We start from the raw sequence: 21,084 nt of genomic DNA, 5'->3' as shown, positions 1-21,084 counted from the left end.
ATGACTTACATCCTGGAACCTCTACATGATGGTGTTTTTAGGTGAGGTGTAAAGCATGTGCTGTTGTGACTATTAGTTGCGTTACAGTAGCTGTGACGGTCAGAGCTGTTCCAGGTAAACTGCTCTTCCATTCAAAGCTTCGTGTTGTAAATTTAAAATGATACTGGGCTGAATCAGCATCTGTCAGGTTTCTGATTCTCAGAGTGGAACTTCCTCTTTCTGCTTCAAGGACTTCAGCACGACCTCCATACTGAGAGTCTCCTCTGATGTCCTCAGACTGTGAATGGTGCCTCTGATGACTGCGATCAGGACAGAACCAGAATTTTGATTCAACATGATATTCATGACTGTTGTAGATGCAAGAAATGTCCACTGAAGAGCCTTTAGCAGCACAGATGCTTCTGCTGCTGTACACCACTCTGTTGCATGTTTGATCATGAACACCTGAAATATAAAATGGATCTTAATCAACCACATCTTTTACTGCAGCAGAGGTGACATATATGTTTAGACCCTTTACTAGAGTAAAAAGCACCAATACAGAATATTGTTAAATACTCCTTTACAAGTAAAAGTCCTCTGAGAACATTTCTACACAAGTAAAATACATAAATATCAGCAGCAAAATGCAGTTGAAGTATTAAAGCAAAGCTGGTGGTTTGGTCCTCTGACTGATTGTTATGTTATTAATAGTGAAGCATCCGTGTGTCAGCAGCAGGTTACTGTTGGAGCTGCTGCAGGTTTTTAACTTCTTCATGTTCAGTTTTATATTCAGGGAGAGCAAGTAAATCTGAGGGCTTTTAACATGATTAATGGGAGAAAAAAAAGACAAGATAACAAAGTTCTGATTTATAACCGTTTTCAAGTTTTTGAATTTTTCCTCTAAAGTTTGATTGTTGCTGACATATTGGAGCATTTGAGTATTTGCTGTAAAGAAACCACCTGAGACGGTCAGATTAAAAATCATTATTTGGATGAAGCTGTTAAAAACTATTGACATGCAAATTAATCATCTGACCTGGGTATCAGGGGGAAAGTGTGTTCCTGGCTAACCATCTGTAGCATTGTGTTGGATTAGTGTCAGTATTTGAGAGCTCAGTGTGAGAATATAGTATTGAAAGTCAAAAGTGGGACTGGAGCTGCTCATCAGCCTGTGAGCAGTGCCGTAGCAAGGGTTCCCTGGGGCCCCAAGCAAAAAGTAACAGGGGGCCCTCTGAAGTACTGATGGAAATATGGGGTGTAATAAATTATACTTTGCCATTATAAGGAATTGCCACAGGTCAAAGAAGTTGTTATATGCATGTAGTTTTTATTTTAGCATGTACTCAAAAAATGTAAACATTGAGTGTAAACATTAAGTGATTAAGACAATAACACTGAAAATCTAGTACCCTGGCAAATTCAACAAGAATAAGAACAAGATAAATAAATATATGTTTGTTTGTAAAGTGTCACAGTTTTTAAAATGCTTTTAGAAAAGAAAAACTATAAAAAAAACTATAAACACCACAACAATAAAAGCAAACCACATAATCAAATAAAAAATAAATATTAATCAAATATGTGCACAGGTTCCTGAAATGCAACATGTAAGAAACACAGAAAAGTGTATATAAAAGTGCACATGAGCCTTTTGGATTTTTTTTATAAAAACAAAAACCTACCAGTGTTGCTTTCTAGCCTTGGCTTGTGCAAATGCAGTGACCATGTCTTCTAAATTCAATGATCGTCCTACCTTGTGTTCAATCGAAATTAAAGCTAATCCTGAAAGCCTTTCCTGAGACATAGTTGATCTGAGATAATTTTTTATCAACTTGAGTGATGAAAAGCTTCTCTCGCCAGAGGCAACAGTGATGGGCAGTGTCAATAAAAGTCGAAAGGCAATACTGAGATTTGCATACAGATCCAGAAGCTGCTCTTTGTAAATATAGTCAAGCATTTCTCTTGGGGAAGTTACATTATCAGGAAATGCATGATATGCAGCTCTGACCTCCAGTATTAAATCGTCACAATCTATGTCATGAAGTGCTTTTTCAAATTTTTTGCACTTTTCTGTCAGGGTGTCATTTTGAATAGCTGCAGACATTTCCTCCTTTGACAAAAGAAAGCCATAAAGGTCATAAACATCTTTAAGTCTTGAAAACCTGTCATTTAGGCTGGTCAGAGCAGCGTCTACTACCACCTCTCTCTCCCCCTCTCCCTCTGTCTGACAGAGAGAAGGAGGTGAGGGAGGGGCAAGTTTGACTCAAGGCAGAGGGGGCCCCTTCAGGGGCTCTGCGACGGGCAGTTGTCATTGCACCTTGTAACTGCAGCTGTCTAGTGAATGTATTCTGTCGCTGTTTGTGTCAATTCTGTTGGCCCACGTGGGGCCCTTCCTAGCTAGGGGGCCCCAAGCAATTGCCTGCCTTGCCTAATGGCAAGCTACGGCTCTTGCCTGTGAGGGATTCTATCACTGAGGACTAAGGCCTTGTCCACACGTAGCCGGGTTTTTGTAAAACCAAATATCCTGTCCCCTCCGTCTAGAAAAAAACTTACCTACACACCACCTCGTTTTTAGAAAAAAACTTCATCCACACCTAACCGCATAAGTGCGTTTTTCAGCACATTCATAAGCATGCCGGACCTTTAGGTGGCAGTAGTTCCCCAAATCCTAGCAAGGTGGTGGAGAATAACCATCCTTAACGTCGTCCTTCGCCTGTGTTGTTGAATGTGGAGCAGTATCTGGGCTTGTAAAAACAAGCAAGTAAAAAGCGCCTGTACAAGAAACAGCGTCCAAAACCTTGTGAGAGCATCCATACTGTTACCCAATGTAAACACAGGTCGCATATGTGACGTAAGAACATATTTTGTCGCAGGCGGTGACGTTTCGAAATGCAAAACCCCGGTTACTGATGTCCACATGCAGACGCATAAAACGGAGAATTAGCAAATCTTCACTTTGGTCGGAGTTTTTAAAAAGAATCGTTTTTGATGACATAAATCTGCGTTTTCGTGTGGATGATAGGCCGAATTGTAGAAAAATATCTTCGTTTTTTGTGAGATTAACATAGAAAATATCTGATGTATAGCATGTAGAGTGTATAGCTTTGGTTGGGCTTTTCAGTAAAAGTAGACAAAGAGAACCAACAACACCAATAAAATCTGAACAGACAACATTACACCCCTCAAACCAAAGTAGTGTGGATGAAGAAGCTGACTGTCCTGTAGATCATCTATGAGTTGTGTAGTGATACTTTTTCAAGAACCTTAGACAGGACAGCTAAAATAGAGACCGGTTGATAGTTATTTATATTATTTTGACTTCCTGATTTACAAACCGGTACAATGACAGCCTTTTTCCCGTCAGATGGAAATTTTGGTGACCTAATAGAAAGATTAATGTGATGAGTCAGTGATTTTATTGATATGTTGCTGTAGGTTTTGAGAGAAGCAGAACTCATGCTATAAATATCATTAGCTTCAAAATTAGATCATTTATTTCTAATCTCAGCAACTAGTTCCTCATTTTCCTCATTAATGTGAAATAAATCTGTAGAAATGATCGCTTTGCCATGATGTAAAACATTCAGCCGTTCAAAGTTTTATTTTGTTATTTTTTCCACTGACTCCACAAAATATCAGTTAAATTCCTTCGCCAAGGAGGCCTTATTACTGACATACTTGCCATTAATTATAAATTCCTTTACCCCTTCTGATTGTTCTGTTGGTTCTGTTATTTAGGTGCTTCCATAGAGAAGTGCTATGACCCCCTGTATTATCTATCAATTTACTGTAGTAAGATGCTTTAGATTTGCATAGTTCTTGTACCACTTTATACCACTTATTTCTGTGATCAATTTGAAGTTTAGAGGTTAATGATTTCTTTAGAGCAGAGTCTTACGTCTTCATCAGTGTTCTCATTTCTTTGTTTAGCCATTGAAGAGGTTTATCTTCCGTGAGAATCTGCATTGACTTACACTGAGTCTCGTTAGCAAGAAAGTATTTCCACATGCAATGCTCGCAGTTAGCTCAGCTACACGATCCCACAGATCCACTCCGGACACGTCATGATTAAAGAAAAAATATAAACTCTCCGGTTTATTTTGTTCTCCAAAATATAATTCCACAGACAGGAAAAATGCGGCTGGCTAAGATAATTGTAATTCTTGCTGGACGCAGGTAAGAAAACTGTATGCTTCTCTATCGAGCACAGACATAACTGTCGTAAAACGAAACGTAAACAAACATCTGCATCTACGCTTGAGACGTTAAAGGGCAACTACGCCTTTTTCATCAACATGTACACACATAATCAAACTTCATCATATAAAAATGAAACTCAAATCATATTAAATTATATTTTCAATAAGCTACTCCATTTTTAGCCACTACAGCCATGGTAGGTTAGTCTTTTTTGTCTACATTTGACTTGCTTTGCAAATTTGAAAAACACATGAAAACACTTGAATATGGTTTTATAGCATTTTCTGTCTCATGAGCATCCACAATACACAACTCTGTCTCAGTGCCTTCAAGCGGTGGAGTCAAGCGTATCTCGGGTCTGATCTACGAGGAGACCCGCGGTGTGTTGAAGGTGTTCCTGGAGAACGTCATCCGTGATGCCGTCACCTACACCGAGCACGCCAAGAGGAAGACGGTGACCGCCATGGATGTGGTGTACGCTCTGAAGAGGCAGGGCCGCACTCTGTACGGCTTCGGAGGTTAAAGTCAGCGATCATGCAGCACAACAAAGGTCCTTTTCAGGACCACACACCTCCTCTACAGAGCAGCAGCCTCATGCTCCTCACTCTATATTGACTCTTTTAAAAGAGAAATAAAATAGGCTGTTAGTGGTACATAATCGTGTATTTAAAATATTTATCTTAAATTTAGATCTGAGTATCAGTTTCAGCAGCTCGAGCAACCTGTTCTTCAACAGATGTGATCCTGATCCAAAATATTACTTCACATTGGTTTTTATTAAATCTGAATAACAAGATTTGATCTATCTATAAATAGCTACTGTAATTACAGGATGTTGAGTGGTTATTGATAGAAGTGTCATTTTAAAGATATTATATCTACATACATCCAGTTATTTGTATTTACATAAATCTGTCAACAGAGCAGCATCCTGCTGCTTCACTGTATTAATGCTCCTATTGAGCTAAAATGCTCTGATCAAGTGTAATATTAGAGAAAGTGAATGTGATACAGCAGCAAGTAGAATATTAAGCCTTTCAAGAGCGCTACCAAATTATTGTATCACCTAAAAATCCTGCTGCAGTCCTCTCTAAACTAATGCAAGACTGACTACTGTAATGTTCTCCTGCCTGGTCTCCATAAAAAGATGATAATTCTTCTTGTCCAAGTGCTTCAAAACTCAGCAGCACCACTTTTAACTCATGTTTTAAAGTCTCTCATCTTGTTACCTCTGTTTTAGAATTGATTTTAAGCTCCTTTAATTGGTTTGTAAAGCTCTTACTGGTCTTGGTCTTTCATATTAATCTGATCTTTTTATATCATGAACCCTCTACAACCTTCAGGTCTTCAGGTTTTTAATTAAACTTACAGTCAGAACAAAAACCTGCAGTGAGGCAGCATTTTGTTCTTCCATCTGTGGAACAGCAGAAGACCTGAGGACAGCAGTGTTGATACTTTAAAAGCAAATTGAAGAACCTGCCTTGTTAGTCAGACTGTTGATTGATTTGATAGATTTTATTTATATATTATTTCCTTAGAACTAACTTCTCATAGCAATTTTTGATTGACTTCGTTTATCTTCATCAAGCTGATTTTATGCTACCATTTAGACAAGATATTTAATTAACAAAAGAATTTTCTGTTTTGATAGAATTATTTTAGAGACAGCTGTATTTTGCTGTCTTTATTCAAAGCATTAATTTCTTAACCGTAAACCAAAACAGATTGATTTTAGATGATTCAGGATGATAAAGACGGAAAAACACAGTCATCATACAGAAATTCTCAAATTATATTTTAGGAGGATCTGAGCCTCCCACGTAGTTCGACTGTGGATGTAAATCACTTATGCGCTATTAAAAGAGTTTTTACAGTTTCAGCTTCTTCAAAGTAAATGTGTGCTGATTAGGACGAACAGGAAATCAATTTAACTGTAAGCTAATAGGGATATTCAGTATCAGTAACTCCACATAAAACGTGATGGAGAATCAATGTGTGAAAAACGTTAATGAAACTAAAAGATTTTCTAATTCATGTATTTAAACACACAAATGATACCATAAGACGCAATGTACATTTTAGTATAATACACACATTTAGAAAGATTTGTAACATGGATCTTAATACCGGATGCGACAAAAACGTTTAAAAATGCTAAAAATTAAGGCAGCAGATGTAATGTTAGTTAAATCAGAGGTTTATTAAAGAGTTCAAGAGACGGTGCTTCGATAATCCAACATTTAGTCCAGACGGAGTCTCTTCCAGCGGATCATCCAGACACCAGCAGCCGCCCCGAGCACCGGCAGCGTCCGTGTGTTTACCGGCGGACAAAACTCTCCGCTTCCAGGCCAACGAAGCAGCACATCGCCGCCGTTTTCCTTCCACCGTGTCCTCACATGTCTCTGCTAACCGGAACACCGATGTTCCACCGGAGACGAGGAGCTTTTAGGCGTTTTAGGAGCACAAACATGCAGAAAAGTGTCAGCGAGCCGCCCTCGGTCCCCGTGTGTCCGACAGCTTGGAAGCTTCCTGGAAGCGAGAGACAAAGAGCTGGAAGCCGAACATGAGCCCAGTGTGGAGGGACACGCGTGTGGTCGGCGTGGCAGCGACCGTGGACTGTGAAAAGGCTGATTTTGTGCGTATTTTGTGTCCAAAACGTGTGAGAGAAAACACAAATATGGCCGCGTTTGAGGCGGCGGCAGCCCAGTGCAGTGTGTTGCCTCTTTACGGTTCTCATGGTGTTTATAAGTCCCGCCTCCTGCCTTCAGCTCTGACACTTTGAGACAAACAGAGACACAGAAACATGGCGGAAGAAGCTCCAGCAGCTGCACCGGCTAAAGCCCCGGCCAAAGCCCCGAAGAAGAAGGGCTCCCGGCCCACGAGGGACGGACCCAGCCTCCCAAAGCTGATCGTCGACGCTGTGGCCGAGTCCAAGGAGCGGAAGGGGATCTCACTGGCTGCCATCAAGAAGGTGCTGGCGAGTAATGGGTTGGATGTGGTCAAGGCCAACAAACGCATCAACACCGCTGTCACCAAGCTGGTCACCAAGGGGGTTCTGACCCAGACTAAGGGCACCGGGGCCTCCGGTTCCTTCAAACTCGCCAAGAAGGAGCCCAAAGTCTCCAAACCGGCCAAGAAGGAGACCAAGAAGAAGGCTCCCGTCAAAGCCAAGAAACCCCCCGCTGCTAAGAAAGCTGTCGCTGCCAAGAAGTCCTCGAAGAAGATAGCAGCAGCTAAGAAGACAGTGTCCAAGACGTCGCCGAAGAAGGCGGCGGCCAAGAAAGCTGTCAAGAAGACTCTGAAGAAGAACCCCAAGAAGTCCGCCGCTAAGAAGCCCAAACCTGCAGCTAAGAAGCCCGCAGCAAATAAAAGTGCAGCCAAGAAGCCTGCAGCTAAGAAAGCTGCCAAGAAGTGAAGCTGCTTCATCTCCACTCACTCATCAGCAAAGGCTCTTTTCAGAGCCACCACAGCCTCCTCTGAAGAGCTGCTGCCTCCCTCATCAATGCATCAACACTCAACATCACTGCTCACATTTTACAGCTCGACAACATGGAAACATTAACTTCAGCTCCAAACATAAACACTTCGATACTAAACACACATCATTAGTCTGTTAAAGGCAACCTGTCGTTGTTATAAATGGTGCTCAATATATTTAGAGAGACATTAAAAATAAGAACTGAATTGGAATTAATTTAAGGATTACATTTTCAGAACAATTTTTTACTACCTGTTCTTTTTAATTCCATATTTAGAATTAAATTTTTTTTTAGAAAGAAGTATTTTTAAATACAAAAACTGCATCGTACATTGAATTTTTTCAATATTACTGTGTTTTCTGTTGTATTATTTATTGATAATAATGTAAATCATTTTAAATGAGCAGGACGGAGCTTGTTATCTGAGAAGGTACTGTAACCTCCTAGTTTACTGTTCTATGAAAAAGAATAATAAACTAAAATAAAACATATCTCAATAAAAATGTAAGATTAGCAGAACTAAATTTAACAATATGTTTAGCACTGTAAACACGCACGAATTTAAGTTGAACCCAAAACACAAATATCTTTGCATTACTATTAAACGATTAGTCTGAACTTAATTGTTCTGAGTAGGAAGTGTTTGGGGCTAAACTGCGGACGTAAGAGAGGACAGTTGGTAGCAGTTTCACTGGGCGGAGCCAAACTGACAACCTTTTATGACCTAAATTAACCTGTTCCAAAAATTGTACAGATTTAGTCTCTAATATGACATGTTTGATTCATGTATTAAAATTTGTCTTTTTTTTGTGTTATTGTTTATTGTGTCCTGTCGTGACACTTCATGTTTAAAACGGTAGCAGACAGTGCAGCTTGTGTCCTGAAATATCGTTATTATACACGACCTCACAAACCAATTAAAAACCAGTAGTGCATTTAAAACCAACATTTGATTGGTCCAGTAACTGTTTATTATGAGCTGTTGGTCTGGATGTTTCACTGACAGTGTTTGATGAGACACATGAGGATGTTTGCTGTTTACAGAGGACAATGTGTGGCTCTGAAAAGAGCCTTGGTGTCGTTCAGCGGGTCCTCGGCTTTACTTGGACTTGGCGACCTTCTCGGTCTTCTTGGGCAGCAGCACAGCCTGGATGTTGGGCAGCACGCCGCCCTGAGCGATGGTCACTCCGCCCAGCAGCTTGTTGAGCTCCTCGTCGTTGCGGACAGCCAGCTGCAGGTGACGGGGGATGATGCGGGTCTTCTTGTTGTCTCTGGCGGCGTTTCCAGCCAGCTCCAGGATCTCAGCGGTCAGGTACTCCAGCACAGCCGCCAGGTAGACGGGGGCGCCGGCACCCACACGCTCCGCATAGTGGCCCTTCCTCAGCAGCCTGTGGACACGACCGACCGGGAACTGGAGTCCTGCCCGGGAGGAGCGGCTCTTTGCCTTGGCTCTGGCTTTGCCGCCGGTCTTTCCACGTCCAGACATCTTTTAACACAAGAGCTTCGTACACAAAACAGGAAACTGAAATAAAAGAAGCGAGACAGACAGCAGCTTATATAGAGCAACAGGCTGCTCACTGATTGGTCAGACTCAGCGTAGACTGTGATCGTCCAATCAGAGGAGAGCTGTTGTAGTCGGATGGTCGCTGCACAGTTTAAAATAAAACGGTTCAACTCCAGTTTAGTAAAACATGTTTTTAGTGGATTTCAAATAGAATCTCAGCTAGAAGCAGTACAAATATATGCAGTAGACTAAGCCATAGCTACATGTGAATTGAAGTTTAATTCTGCAAACCAAGTGTTGAAAAATATCGTACTTTTTATAATTTCACTATTTAAGTTAAAGCATTTTTTATTAAGCTCACGTTTATTATCTTTATTAGCTGAAATTCTTTACGACTTACAATAAACATAAGGAAAAATATCTGGTCCAAGTCACAGTGCATGAGAACATATTGCAGAGCAGCAGCAATAAAACAAATATATATGTATATATATATATATATATATATATATATATATATATATATATATATATATATATATATATATATATATATATATATATATATATATATATATACATATATATATATATATATATATATATATACATATATAAATATATACATACACACACACACACATAGAATTAGTTGTTTCCAGGTCCTCTTTGAATACCTATAAATCAATGAAACATCTGTCAGCAGAGTCTGACTATCTGGAATCATTACAGATATTAATAAAGGTCATTTAAACTAAAAATAATTACACTGTGACTGGTCAGTATTTCATTATTTATCAATGGAGTGTTCACCGATCAGAAAATAGGTCACAATTTACCATTCCTTTATTAAACATGAAAATATAATTGTAATAAATTCAATTGTAAATAACAGAAACATTGGTCATTAACATAACAAAAATCTGTACTTTTATGCTTCACACAGGTTTCAAACTGACTCGCCTCACACTTTAACAGAACATTTCTAATTGCATTTGTGGATTTGCCTCTATAGTTTCTTCCAGTGGTGTAGTCTAGTTTTTTCTAGTGGGTATACTCCAATTTGTCCCCTTCCAGCCTCATAAAACAAAGCCAGGTCAACAGCAGCAGCAGCTCCTTTATTTCTACCAAACTACCAATTAGCTAGTTCTAGATGTGATAGCGTCAGCAGCCTCCTCTTCCCTTAATGAGGTAGAGCTGATGTTTCCTCTTCATCAGGCTACCTTTCCTAAATGCTAACATTAGCTCCAGCTGTAGTGTTTCCTAAAGCGGCAGTATTCTCAGGACAAGCAGCAGGCTTATTGAAACACTGAAATAGTGTCATTTGGTTTTGCTTTCTTGTTATTTTTTCTCCACCGACTGATGTTGGATCAGGTTGTTGATTCATGCCCCTCTTCTTCTAAGCCAGGGGTATTCAGTTAAAATTCAAAGAGGTCCAGTCAGAGAAAATGGATTAAAGCAAAGGTCCAGAATATCATAATGTCTAACTTCAGTTCATGTGATATATGTTGTTGTAACCTGGTAGTTTTATTAGGGTTTGCCTGTAATCAAAAACTGACCGTCAAATGAATGCAGTACAGTTCAAAAACATTTTGACAACATTTATTAATAAATAACTTTTTATATAACTGTATATCTTAAAATAAAGTGTAGAACTTGAAAAAAAATCATGACTGAACAACCTGAACCAATTTGTATACATCTTTAACAATACCTGAATCCCATAAATGTAAACAATTGAACCCTTTTCCATTGTTTCCCCTGTTTTCTATCACTCCCCTTATATCGCTGCTGCTTAATGGGAGAACTGAGCTGCCAGTATTTTGAATCGTGGCCTCAATGGTGTCAGGGTCGTTCTCAAACATATTTAGGGAGCTCATTGGTGAATCTGGAACCATATTTAGTTTTGATTATGTTCATAGTTGAGAAAGCTGCTGGCTCACAGCTGTATGTTGAGCCAAACATGGTCAGCATATGACCACAGTCTGTCCTCTAGTTATGTGTAAAGAGCAAAAGATACAGCTCTAACAGCCGATGCTTTGAATCTGAAGAGCTGACTCCCATCGAGTGAGAGCCTTTTCCCAACTTTTTTAATGGAGTATGGAGCTGAAGACTGTCCTCAGAGAAACAACGTTACCGAATCCTAGATTAAAGAAGTTTGCCTTCAGTGACAACAGAGCTGTTGATGAGACGCTTCAGAGAATAAGAGCAGCAGCAGTAAAATGTCCCCCAGCAGCCTGACACCTCCACCATTAGAGGACCAAGTGGAGGAGGAACCTCAAACTTCTGCTGTGTGGAGGCTCTTAGATGGAAGAACTACAGGAGATACGTCAAAGAGAAATCCTACAGCTGATGTTGTAATGGAGGTGAGATCATGTCTTGAGGAACCCCTCATCCAACCAGCAGACGACCCACTGAGCTGGTAGCAGGCCCAGGTCTCAGTCTTCATCCTCCTGGTGAAGCTGATGGAGGAGAGACTGTGTGTTGTGGCAACTTCTGTTCCATCTAAGAGAATCTTCTCAAAAACAGGGCAGATATTCACTGAAAGAAGAAATGATATCAGTTCATCCAAGCTCAGGCATCTGATTTTTCTGAATGCCAACCTGCACTGAGGACATTTATACTGTTTGAATGCCGAGTTTGGTTCTGTGGGTTTGTGTGCAGTGTTTTGTTCATTTGTTTTTTGTGCAAAAAGTTTGAATGAAATATTAAACAAAAGTAAGAATGTCTGTTTTTGTAACAAAACAAACCACAAAATGAGGCAATTATTAGGCTTCTCATAAAAACACTGAATGCAAAAGAGTTTGTCAGTACATAAATAATTCATATTTGCCTGGTTAGGCTAAAATATGAGGCTACAAATAGTAAAAAATGAGGACCTGTTTGGGAGCCAAAAGAAGCATCTCTCTGAGAAGAATCAAACTTCCCATCACTGCTGTCCTCTCTGTCCCTCACTTCTCCACTGGTTGTTGAAGGCAAAGCTGCGATGCAATGCAGAGACTTCATTGGTTGAGTCGCGTCACGTGGGATGGCTGAACTCGTACGTAATTGGTCTGTGCGTTTCGTGAGCTGATAGACCAATGATAAACACTGGGAAGCTGCCAAGGTAAAATAGAAGAGACCCGTCAAATTTAGACCCGTATAGACGGCGTCTGGGTCCGCAATTCAGTGAACCTCGTTCAAAGCCAGACACCTTCCCCTGCCCCGTACAACTGCACTGCTTCCTAACGCAGAGAAGACGAATTTATGAACGGGGAAGTGAACGTTATGTATACACACACACACACACACACAAAGTATACTTATATGCCCAATACTGTAAGCTCATATATTCCTTACACATATACTGTGGTCTTATTTTCCCATTAATAAAAGTTTACTGAAGGCATGAGTTCCCAAACAGCCTTCCACAAATATTTGGAACAAAACTCCTTTATGTATCCAACACATTACAAGGTTGAGCTCTTAGTGAACAGGTGTGGCTCTTAAAAGAGCCGTGGTGTTTGGGGTCAGGGGAGGGTGGTGGGTCTAAGCTCTCTCTCCACGGATGCGGCGGGCCAGCTGGATGTCTTTGGGCATGATGGTGACCCTCTTGGCGTGGATGGCGCACAGGTTGGTGTCCTCGAAGAGTCCGACCAGGTAAGCCTCGCTGGCCTCCTGCAGAGCCATGACAGCGGAGCTCTGGAAGCGCAGATCGGTCTTGAAGTCCTGAGCGATCTCTCTGACGAGGCGCTGGAAGGGCAGCTTGCGGATCAGCAGCTCCGTGGATTTCTGGTAGCGACGGATCTCTCTCAGAGCCACGGTACCGGGACGGTAACGGTGAGGCTTCTTGACGCCGCCGGTGGCCGGGGCGCTCTTGCGGGCCGCCTTGGTGGCCAACTGCTTCCTGGGGGCTTTTCCTCCGGTGGATTTTCGGGCGGTCTGCTTGGTTCTGGCCATTCTGCTTCCTCTGTCTTCTCTGCTCCAACAGTAGAATACAAGTGGAGGCTGAGCGGCAACAGCGAGCTTATATGGAGAGCGGCGGAGCAACGGCAGCTCTGATTGGTCCAGAGCGCAGAGCGGGAAGCGCTGATCGGTCGAGAACAGAGCGCGGGAAGGATATCAGACCGTGGATTGGATGAAATGAATGTGACGTTCAAATAAACTCCACCTCCACAGCAGCCGCCATGTTCAGCAAAGTCGGATTTCAACTCGCCTCTTCTAATTTCCACTTAATAGTAGAAATGTTTTATTTTATTAGTTCAAACATTAAACTCATTCCTTTTGCCAACAAGAAGCAGTTCATTGATAAATCCAGTGTCAAATACAGACTAATCAAAGATACTGATTTAATTTTACATCCTATTAAATCCGAATGAGTTACAATAGTCGGGACAATCAGCTATAAAATAAACGTTTATTTAGCTTTAATCCAGGTCTTGTTTCTGCATGTTGTCATGTTAAAACATAAATTTGAACTGACGATCTAGTGGGACTGAGCTCTTTATCAGAGGTGTGTGGTCCTGAAAAGGACCTTTGTTGTGCTGCATGATCGCTGACTTTAACCTCCGAAGCCGTACAGAGTGCGGCCCTGCCTCTTCAGAGCGTACACCACATCCATGGCGGTCACCGTCTTCCTCTTGGCGTGCTCGGTGTAGGTGACGGCATCACGGATGACGTTCTCCAGGAACACCTTCAACACACCGCGGGTCTCCTCGTAGATCAGACCCGAGATACGCTTGACTCCACCGCGGCGAGCCAGACGGCGGATAGCGGGCTTGGTGATTCCCTGGATGTTATCCCGGAGAACTTTACGGTGCCGCTTGGCGCCTCCTTTACCGAGTCCTTTTCCTCCTTTGCCTCGTCCAGACATCGTCGTTCTTCTGCAGTTCTCTGCTCAATGATGCCGCTGCTGGATTCACGGAGATTTAACTCTCCACTGAGGACGTGATAGAAGACAGAGGCGGACCTCCTCCTCCTCCTCTTCTTCCTCCTCCTCCTTCTTCATCAGAAGAAACGTTAGTTTTGGTAAAAAACACTGAAAATGCAGTTTTTGGTGAAAGATCATCAAGTGGTCGTATTGATAAAACACTGAAACGTCACTTTGTGCGAAATGATCCTTTATCTTAACAGCGCTTATTGTATTTATTTTACTGATCTATACAGCTGCACAGTAAAACTCTTAAAGTTTATACTTTGTATGTTTAAACGTGATGTCTTAAAGTGCATTTAGGTCTGAAACCTAAATGCAAGATATTACTTTGTCACCAAATCAAAGTAAAATCACGTCATCTGTAAAATGCATTAAGTTACTAAAACAAGGACTTATTTTCAGTTTGATCCTCCAGATGTCAGCTGAAAGCGGATGAGCAGCTCTGCAGATTAAGTGTGTGGCTCTTAGAAGAACCGTTGTGTGTTACTGGATGACGAAGGTGTTTACTTGGAGCTGGTGTACTTGGTGACGGCCTTGGTGCCCTCGGACACGGCGTGCTTGGCCAGCTCACCGGGCAGCAGCAGCCTGACGGCGGTCTGGATCTCCCTGGAGGTGATGGTGGAGCGCTTGTTGTAGTGAGCCAGGCGGGAGGCCTCGCCGGCGATCCGCTCGAAGATGTCGCTGACAAACGAGTTCATGATGCCCATAGCCTTGGACGAGATGCCGGTGTCGGGATGGACCTGCTTCAGCACCTTGTACACGTAGATGGCGTAGCTTTCCTTCCTGCTCCTCTTCCTCTTCCTGCCGCCCTTCCCGGCGCTCTTGTTCACCGCTTTCTTGGAGCCCTTCTTCGGGGCGGACTTGGCTGGTTCCGGCATCTTTCTCCGTCTCTGTAGGAACGACTGAAGCTGAGAGCAGAGAGACTCTTCTTATACAGGCCGCATGGAAATACGACTGCGCAGCCCCCCGTCTGTCATTGGCTGATCTGCTCAGCTGGTTGGAGTCTGGTTTCCATGGAGATGACACAGAAAGCTGGAGACCTCCGACAGTTTCAACGTAGTACTTCAGATATGACCATAGACTATTCACTTTTCAACTTTGTCAACACTATGTGGTCTGTAGTTAGTGTAGATTAGGCATCAATCCGATACCAAGTAAATACAGGACCAGTATCACTGACCGTCCAGACTAACTTTATCAGTAATCCCACTAATGTATCAGACATTAGCAGCTAGTCCCACCTGGTTACAGGAGAAACTACTCACTAGCTGAACATTTGCTTATCACAGACACTACATTTACCGATGTTCCCTAAACGCCTCACAGGGCAGATGCTTATGGAATTATATCTGTGCCACAATCCTGAGCTCGCAGTGTGAAATTTTGAGCACAGGAAAAAAAAACTTGAGCAAAGAACTTAATCTGAGCAAACAAAAATCTATTCTGCGCTCAAAAAATATGCTTTTGTGTTTGTAACTATCCACATACATGCTCAGTCATGGCGTTTTTCACTCGGTTTTGCATGCATCTGCAGTTCTTTTTATTATGTTTTAAAGAATGGAGGTAGAAGCACACCTATTCCAGTGAGGTGCTGGCTTAAAGGCAGCCATGTGAAGAGAGAATGGGAAACACAGAGCACACTATAACTATAGTACAGTTGTTTTAATATATACTGCTCTGTATGTCATTAAGTTGCCACAATTGAAAATTACAAGTAAAAATAAAGGCGTCAATCTTAGATAGTGTATCTGTTCCATCAGTTTGTATGTTTGTCAAGTTTGTTAACTAATTGTTGCGGTGAGAGCTACTGATTGAGCTAGCAGCAACCAGCCAAGAAATCTAACATCAGTTAGCAAGTGAATAGAAATATACAAATCGATGAAATAGACACACAGACTTTCATACAAGCTGACATGACAAAATATTTGAGCAAAACCAACTACTTACATGTGGCCGTGGTGCACCATTGTTGTGTTGCTGTTCAGGATGCAATGACATGGTCCAGCTTTGTTAACCTGAGCTAATTATACAAGGATGGGGAAAAATATGGGAAAAACGTTACATATCATCCAATGGCTCTGAAATGTGGATTTAAACAATACAACTGTACTTTAATGTACCACCTTAAACACTAAAAGTCAGAACTCTGAACTGATAACTGTACCTCTGCATGGTCAGTGTCGTCAGGCAGCGACACTGTTTGTCTTCCCATGCCAGCTTGAAGAAGTTCAAGCTCCTCAACTGGCAAAGGTGTGCAGGATGTGTTTTTTGGAAGCAGATACAAACTGAGAGTGATGGTCTTGCTGGTTGTCCTAGGAAGCTGCTTGGTGGAAGTTAAACACCTCTTTTACCCCGACTGAAGTTTGATCTGAAATATCCTGGAACAGATCTGTACAGGACATATATATGTATTTATAAATAGTCAAATGTTAGATAACATGTAAATGTTTCAGAATCTCTCAATTCTGATTATATATGAATTTAAATGTCTCTGTTAAACACATCCACAAACCAAATGAGAACATCAAACTCACAATATTACAAATAAAAACATTGAGTAAACATGCACAAACCTTGTCATCTCTTGTTGTACAGTTACATTTCTAGGCTCTGGTTGCCTGGTCTCTGTAGGGCTTGGAGAACTTGTGGCCATGGTGTTAACCAACAACGTTATCAGATTTCTGGCTGCTAACTCAACTGCACTTTGACCCTAAATCAATACCAGATGTAAGGTTAATATGTTCTGTTAAAACACAAAGTATTGACACTTTGAAATCAAACACTTAAAGATGTAAACTTTCCTGGTGTTGAATAAATTTCACTCTTAGTTCTGCAAAGTTTGCTGTAGTGGGGTGTTTATTGGTATTCCGGTGTACGGTGGGCTGACCAACACAGAGCATGAGTCTGTGAAGGGAAGTTGACCCAGAACATTCTGAGAGTAGCCCTTTTATAGGGATGTCAGAGGGTAGGGAGGGACTGTATGCAAATACAGAGGGTAAGACAAAAGGAACATCTCAGAGGATGGATCAAAAGGGTTGGGAGGGGGTTGTAAGTAAATACCAAGGTGGACAGTGGTTAATTTGCATATAGTTGCTAAACAGTAACCGAGGGTAAGACAACAGAACCAAAGGGGAACTGAATCAAAGAGTCTGGTGAACACTTGAAAATAACAAAAAGTAAGACAGGAGTATGACAGACGGTAACAAGGATGAAAGAATTGTGGATAACCATGGGGAATGGAATGAAGGGGGTTACACGTGACACTAGTACCAAAAGGTGTGCTATTTTCTTCATCACTGGACATTAGCTATTAGGTTAGCTTAAACTCTATAGCTTTGACTCCTGCTAGTAAATTCGCTTAAATCTGAAAGGTTGGTTAATAGAAAGTTTAATCAAAAGCACAGCTAATAAAAAAACTGAAAACATTAAACCCAAAAGTCTTAACTAACCTGACATGGTGGCAGAGTGTGTGGCTTGTCATTATTTGGATCTGTCATGTTGTTCAGCTATCACATCTGGTAAATCAAAAATCCCTCGCTTTCTTCTTGTGGAAGCAGGACTGACTTCCTGCAAAACCGAGCCAAAACAATACAACTGTACTTTAACACACTAAATAAAATAGTGCTTTATTTAATGTGATTCAATAATAAAGCAATACTCACCGAAAATGTGTCGTAATCCCGTGTAAACCGCAAAACTCCAGTCTATTTAGATATCGCTTTTAACATCGCTTCCGAGAGGTGGCCGAAATAGCGACCCGATTGGATAGAATCAGCCAATCAGAACGACCCTGTGCAAGTCTGTGATTGGCTGGTTTTGTGGCACATTTGTAACGTCGTGCCAAGTCGAGTGAGCCTGAAGGCAGAGCTGAGCGCAGAGTGCAGATGTTGAACGAGGAAGACGAAGGGAGCACGCAGAACGGAGATTTGCAGGCGAGCAAATGACAAAACCGAGTAAAAAACACCATGACTGAGCGTGTATGTGGATAGTTACAACCACAAAAACATATTTTTTGAGGGCAGAATAGATTTTTGTTTGCTCAGATTAAGTTTTTCTTTGCTCAAGTTTTTTTTTCTGTGCTCAAAATTTCACACTGCGCGCTCAGGATTGTGGCACAAATATAATTCCATAGGTGCTGCTCAGTGGCTGCGGAGCTCAGATAGGTTTGTGAGCAATGTGTGAGACAACCAGATGAAGTGAGATGTAATCTCTTCATCTGGCCTTTAGGGGGAAGCAGAAACAGTAATGTCAACACATGACAAGACATGTCGTCTTCTAAGTTGATAGAAAGTACTTATTAGAGACTCTTATTTATTTATACATGCAGCAGTTATGAAGCAACATCATTTATTTAGAAACATGTTTCTGCTCATCTATTGGATGTGAGTCTGATTGCGTCTCTACCAACTACTGAATGAAATATCTGTCTTTTTCATTGATAAATGCTTCACTGTATTCACTGGATTGAAGTAGGAGGTGGTCTGTGGGTTTTTAGGGCTTCTTTACTGAAAACAGCTGAGGTTGAAATGATGCCACAACACTTAACTTGTATTTAACTTGAGTTTAAGTCACATAATATCACACTTTGCACGTTGTTTTGATTTGCACAGCCTGCCAATTTCATACAAGTATTTAGATGTTAAATGGTATTATTGCAAGATTTACAGAGACGTCCAGCTTTTCCTGACAAATGACAGATGCAGAGAGAAGATATATTAATTTATTTATTGACCATAATGTGGCGAGCGGAGGGGTCGGGGATAAACTAACATGCTACAATTACTGAATGTAGACACCGGCCAGACAACGCCACCCTGGGACTTTCACCCAGGGAATTACAACCACCATTAATAAGAAGGCAACTCAGGTTCGTTCCACTGATGAGACAGGAGACATGATTCCAGTGCAGGCAAAAGAATACAAATTTTATTTAATACCAAAAATACTCAGTTTAAAACCAATTTTAAAAAACCAACCATTCACACGAGATTGTTAAATGACGGGTTTGGGGACTAATCAGAGCTGGGGGCTCTCTGGTGGAGGTTTGGGCCAACGGGCAACACAAGGGAGCCCAGGAGAAATCACCCCACTCACACGTGAACATGCACGTGCACACACACACACACACCTGAGTGAATAAATTAAAAAAAAAAAACAACAACCAGGGGATGAGCAGCACGCCACACAGGAAGGGGTTCCCACCACCCGAAGACACCAGTTCCCACCACCGGAGGCCCACAGCTCCTGCAAACCACAAAGGGAAGGGAACAGTTATTAACAGGGTTCCATAAATCAGCTGACAAAATAATAATTACCAGCACTTAAGAAAACTACTTAACATAAAAAAACAAGTTTGTCAAAACTGAAACATTCAAATAACAAACTGATGAATAAACATCAACTTCTACTTAAACCAAATTCACTGAATACAAAACGACTAATCAAGTGCAGTCACGTGACACAAATCCTAAAATCAGACAAAGAAAATACCTAACAAACACAACTGGCCACGTGACTCCAGTAAATACTCAAAAGAAACAAGGGGAAAAGAAAGAAAATTAAACCCTATTTTCACACATGCACTCTGGACGTTAGAAGAAGCAGCATGTACAACGGTTGGTCAGCAGCCACAGACACAAGCTGGAAGCAGCCCGACACCCACAGCGCCAACACAAAAGCAGATAACAGACTGGAAGAAGACTAAGCCGACCGGCAAGCGTCGGCAACACAGACCCACGTCTGCGAGACAAACCCACGGAGACAAAACAGCAGCGTCTCCTACGGTTGGGACCCCGTGTAGCCCGCACAGCTCCAGACAAACGGCAGCCCACCAATCAGTAAATTTTGTCCACCACGAGGGAACGGGGAGCAACCGGCAGCCACGGTAACAGCCAGTAACGGCTCAGGAGCGCTCACGGCTCGAACTGGACATACAGCAGCCAGCGAGCGGCTCAGCTCTGTGGCTATGGACACCCAACAGTGACCCTGTTAGCAACGGTAAACAGGAAGTGAGGCAAACGGGAAGCGAGGCGTGCCCCTGACGTTGCAGCAAGAGAACGGTGAGTAACCCTTGCCCAGCTTTATAGTGCATCCTCCTGTCATGATTGGTCAAAGCAAGTCACAGTCATTATATCACAGGAGCATAACACAGCCAACCCAAGGAGAGTGCAGCATTCATCCTGCTACAATAACATGATGAAAAGGTCAAACTGTGAACAAGACAACATGTAAACTTGATTCTACAACTATGTCACCATAAGATACTTTGAAAATCCCGATAGATCTCAGTGTGTCCAACACAACAATGTATTCTCTGGGAAGCAGGCAGTCAGGTATGGGATTCCACAGGGGTCTGTTCTTGGTCCTTTGTTGTTTTCATTTTACTTGGTGCCATTGGGCGATATCATACGTTCTTTTGGGATTGCCTTCCATTGTTATGCTGATGTCCTGCAACTGTATGCACCAATTACTGCAGACAGTGTGTCTGATATACTGAAGCTTGAGGCCTGTCTGGCTGCTGTGAAGAGCTGGCTGGCAGCAAACTTCTTATGTTTAAATTCAGACAAGACTGAGATGATGGTGATTGGCTCAGAAAGACAAAATCATCTGAACAATAATGCTGTGTGGACCTTAGATGATGGCATCATTCAGTGCAAGGACACTTTTAAAAACCTCGGTGTGAGCTTTGATCATTCTCTTAGATTTGTCTTCCACATACGAGAGGTGACAAAAGTAGCTTTCTTCCATCTTAGGTGGATTGCTCAGATTCGCTCTTTCTTGTCTTTTAAGGATGCTGAGGTTCTTATCCATTCGTTTGTGATTTCTAGATTGGATTATTGTAATGCTACCCTGTCTGGCTTGCCTAGGAGGAGCTTTTGTAGCCTACAGATGGTTCAGAATGCGACAGCCCACATTCAGACTAGAACAAAGAAATATGACCACATCTCACCAGTGTCAGTATCACTCCATTGGCTCCAAGTTCATGTTAAAGCTGATTTTAAGATATT

General features: G+C 41.8%; 6 protein-coding genes and 1 long non-coding RNA gene across 7 annotated transcripts; 2 read left to right on the top strand and 5 right to left on the bottom strand.

The window, feature by feature from the left end:
* Positions 1-4,117: 4,117 nt before the first annotated feature.
* On the top strand, positions 4,118-4,752 carry LOC111570668 (histone H4). Its single transcript, XM_055010365.1, has 3 exons — positions 4,118-4,158; positions 4,365-4,378; positions 4,506-4,752. Exons 1-3 carry the CDS (start codon positions 4,118-4,120, stop codon positions 4,703-4,705), a joined length of 255 nt encoding a protein of 84 aa, XP_054866340.1. The 3' UTR covers positions 4,706-4,752.
* A 1,732-nt stretch (positions 4,753-6,484) lies between these two features.
* On the top strand, positions 6,485-8,713 carry LOC129348638 (histone H1-like). Its single transcript, XM_055009504.1, has one exon. It carries the CDS (start codon positions 6,986-6,988, stop codon positions 7,595-7,597), a length of 612 nt encoding a protein of 203 aa, XP_054865479.1. The 5' UTR covers positions 6,485-6,985; the 3' UTR covers positions 7,598-8,713.
* Positions 8,572-9,218, bottom strand: LOC111570665 (histone H2A-like). Its single transcript, XM_023273552.3, has one exon. The coding sequence runs from the start codon at positions 9,145-9,147 to the stop codon at positions 8,761-8,763; it is 387 nt and encodes a 128-aa protein (XP_023129320.1). The 5' UTR covers positions 9,148-9,218; the 3' UTR covers positions 8,572-8,760.
* Positions 9,219-9,935: 717 nt separating this feature from the next.
* On the bottom strand, positions 9,936-13,434 carry LOC129348639 (histone H3). The gene has a single exon (XM_055009506.1). The coding sequence runs from the start codon at positions 13,102-13,104 to the stop codon at positions 12,694-12,696; it is 411 nt and encodes a 136-aa protein (XP_054865481.1). The 5' UTR covers positions 13,105-13,434; the 3' UTR covers positions 9,936-12,693.
* Positions 13,435-13,658: 224 nt separating this feature from the next.
* On the bottom strand, positions 13,659-14,154 carry LOC111570667 (histone H4). Its single transcript, XM_023273555.3, has one exon. The coding sequence runs from the start codon at positions 14,015-14,017 to the stop codon at positions 13,706-13,708; it is 312 nt and encodes a 103-aa protein (XP_023129323.1). The 5' UTR covers positions 14,018-14,154; the 3' UTR covers positions 13,659-13,705.
* A 288-nt stretch (positions 14,155-14,442) lies between these two features.
* LOC111570666 (histone H2B-like) lies at positions 14,443-15,088 on the bottom strand. The gene has a single exon (XM_023273554.3). It carries the CDS (start codon positions 14,953-14,955, stop codon positions 14,581-14,583), a length of 375 nt encoding a protein of 124 aa, XP_023129322.2. The 5' UTR covers positions 14,956-15,088; the 3' UTR covers positions 14,443-14,580.
* Positions 15,089-18,981: 3,893 nt separating this feature from the next.
* LOC129348804 (uncharacterized) lies at positions 18,982-20,261 on the bottom strand. Its single transcript, XR_008601495.1, has 2 exons — positions 19,811-20,261; positions 18,982-19,321 (listed from the first exon to the last, which is right to left on the bottom strand). It is a non-coding gene; the product is annotated as an uncharacterized LOC129348804 (long non-coding RNA).
* Positions 20,262-21,084: the final 823 nt, after the last annotated feature.

This window comes from Amphiprion ocellaris, chromosome 4, assembly GCF_022539595.1.
Source record: "Amphiprion ocellaris isolate individual 3 ecotype Okinawa chromosome 4, ASM2253959v1, whole genome shotgun sequence".
In the NCBI taxonomy this organism is placed as follows: domain Eukaryota; kingdom Metazoa; phylum Chordata; class Actinopteri; family Pomacentridae; genus Amphiprion; species Amphiprion ocellaris.
The sequence above is the reverse complement of the archived record's forward strand: the minus strand, read 5'-3'. Positions and strand labels throughout refer to the sequence as shown.

What these genes read in the sequence shown, in the direction of transcription:
- LOC111570668 (XM_055010365.1), top strand. Translation starts at nt 4,118, where the DNA reads ATGCGGCTGGCTAAGATAATTGTAATTCTTGCTGGACGCAG.
- LOC129348638 (XM_055009504.1), top strand. Translation starts at nt 6,986, where the DNA reads ATGGCGGAAGAAGCTCCAGCAGCTGCACCGGCTAAAGCCCCGGCCAAA.
- LOC111570665 (XM_023273552.3), bottom strand. Translation starts at nt 9,147, where the DNA reads ATGTCTGGACGTGGAAAGACCGGCGGCAAAGCCAGAGCCAAGGCAAAG.
- LOC129348639 (XM_055009506.1), bottom strand. Translation starts at nt 13,104, where the DNA reads ATGGCCAGAACCAAGCAGACCGCCCGAAAATCCACCGGAGGAAAAGCC.
- LOC111570667 (XM_023273555.3), bottom strand. Translation starts at nt 14,017, where the DNA reads ATGTCTGGACGAGGCAAAGGAGGAAAAGGACTCGGTAAAGGAGGCGCC.
- LOC111570666 (XM_023273554.3), bottom strand. Translation starts at nt 14,955, where the DNA reads ATGCCGGAACCAGCCAAGTCCGCCCCGAAGAAGGGCTCCAAGAAAGCG.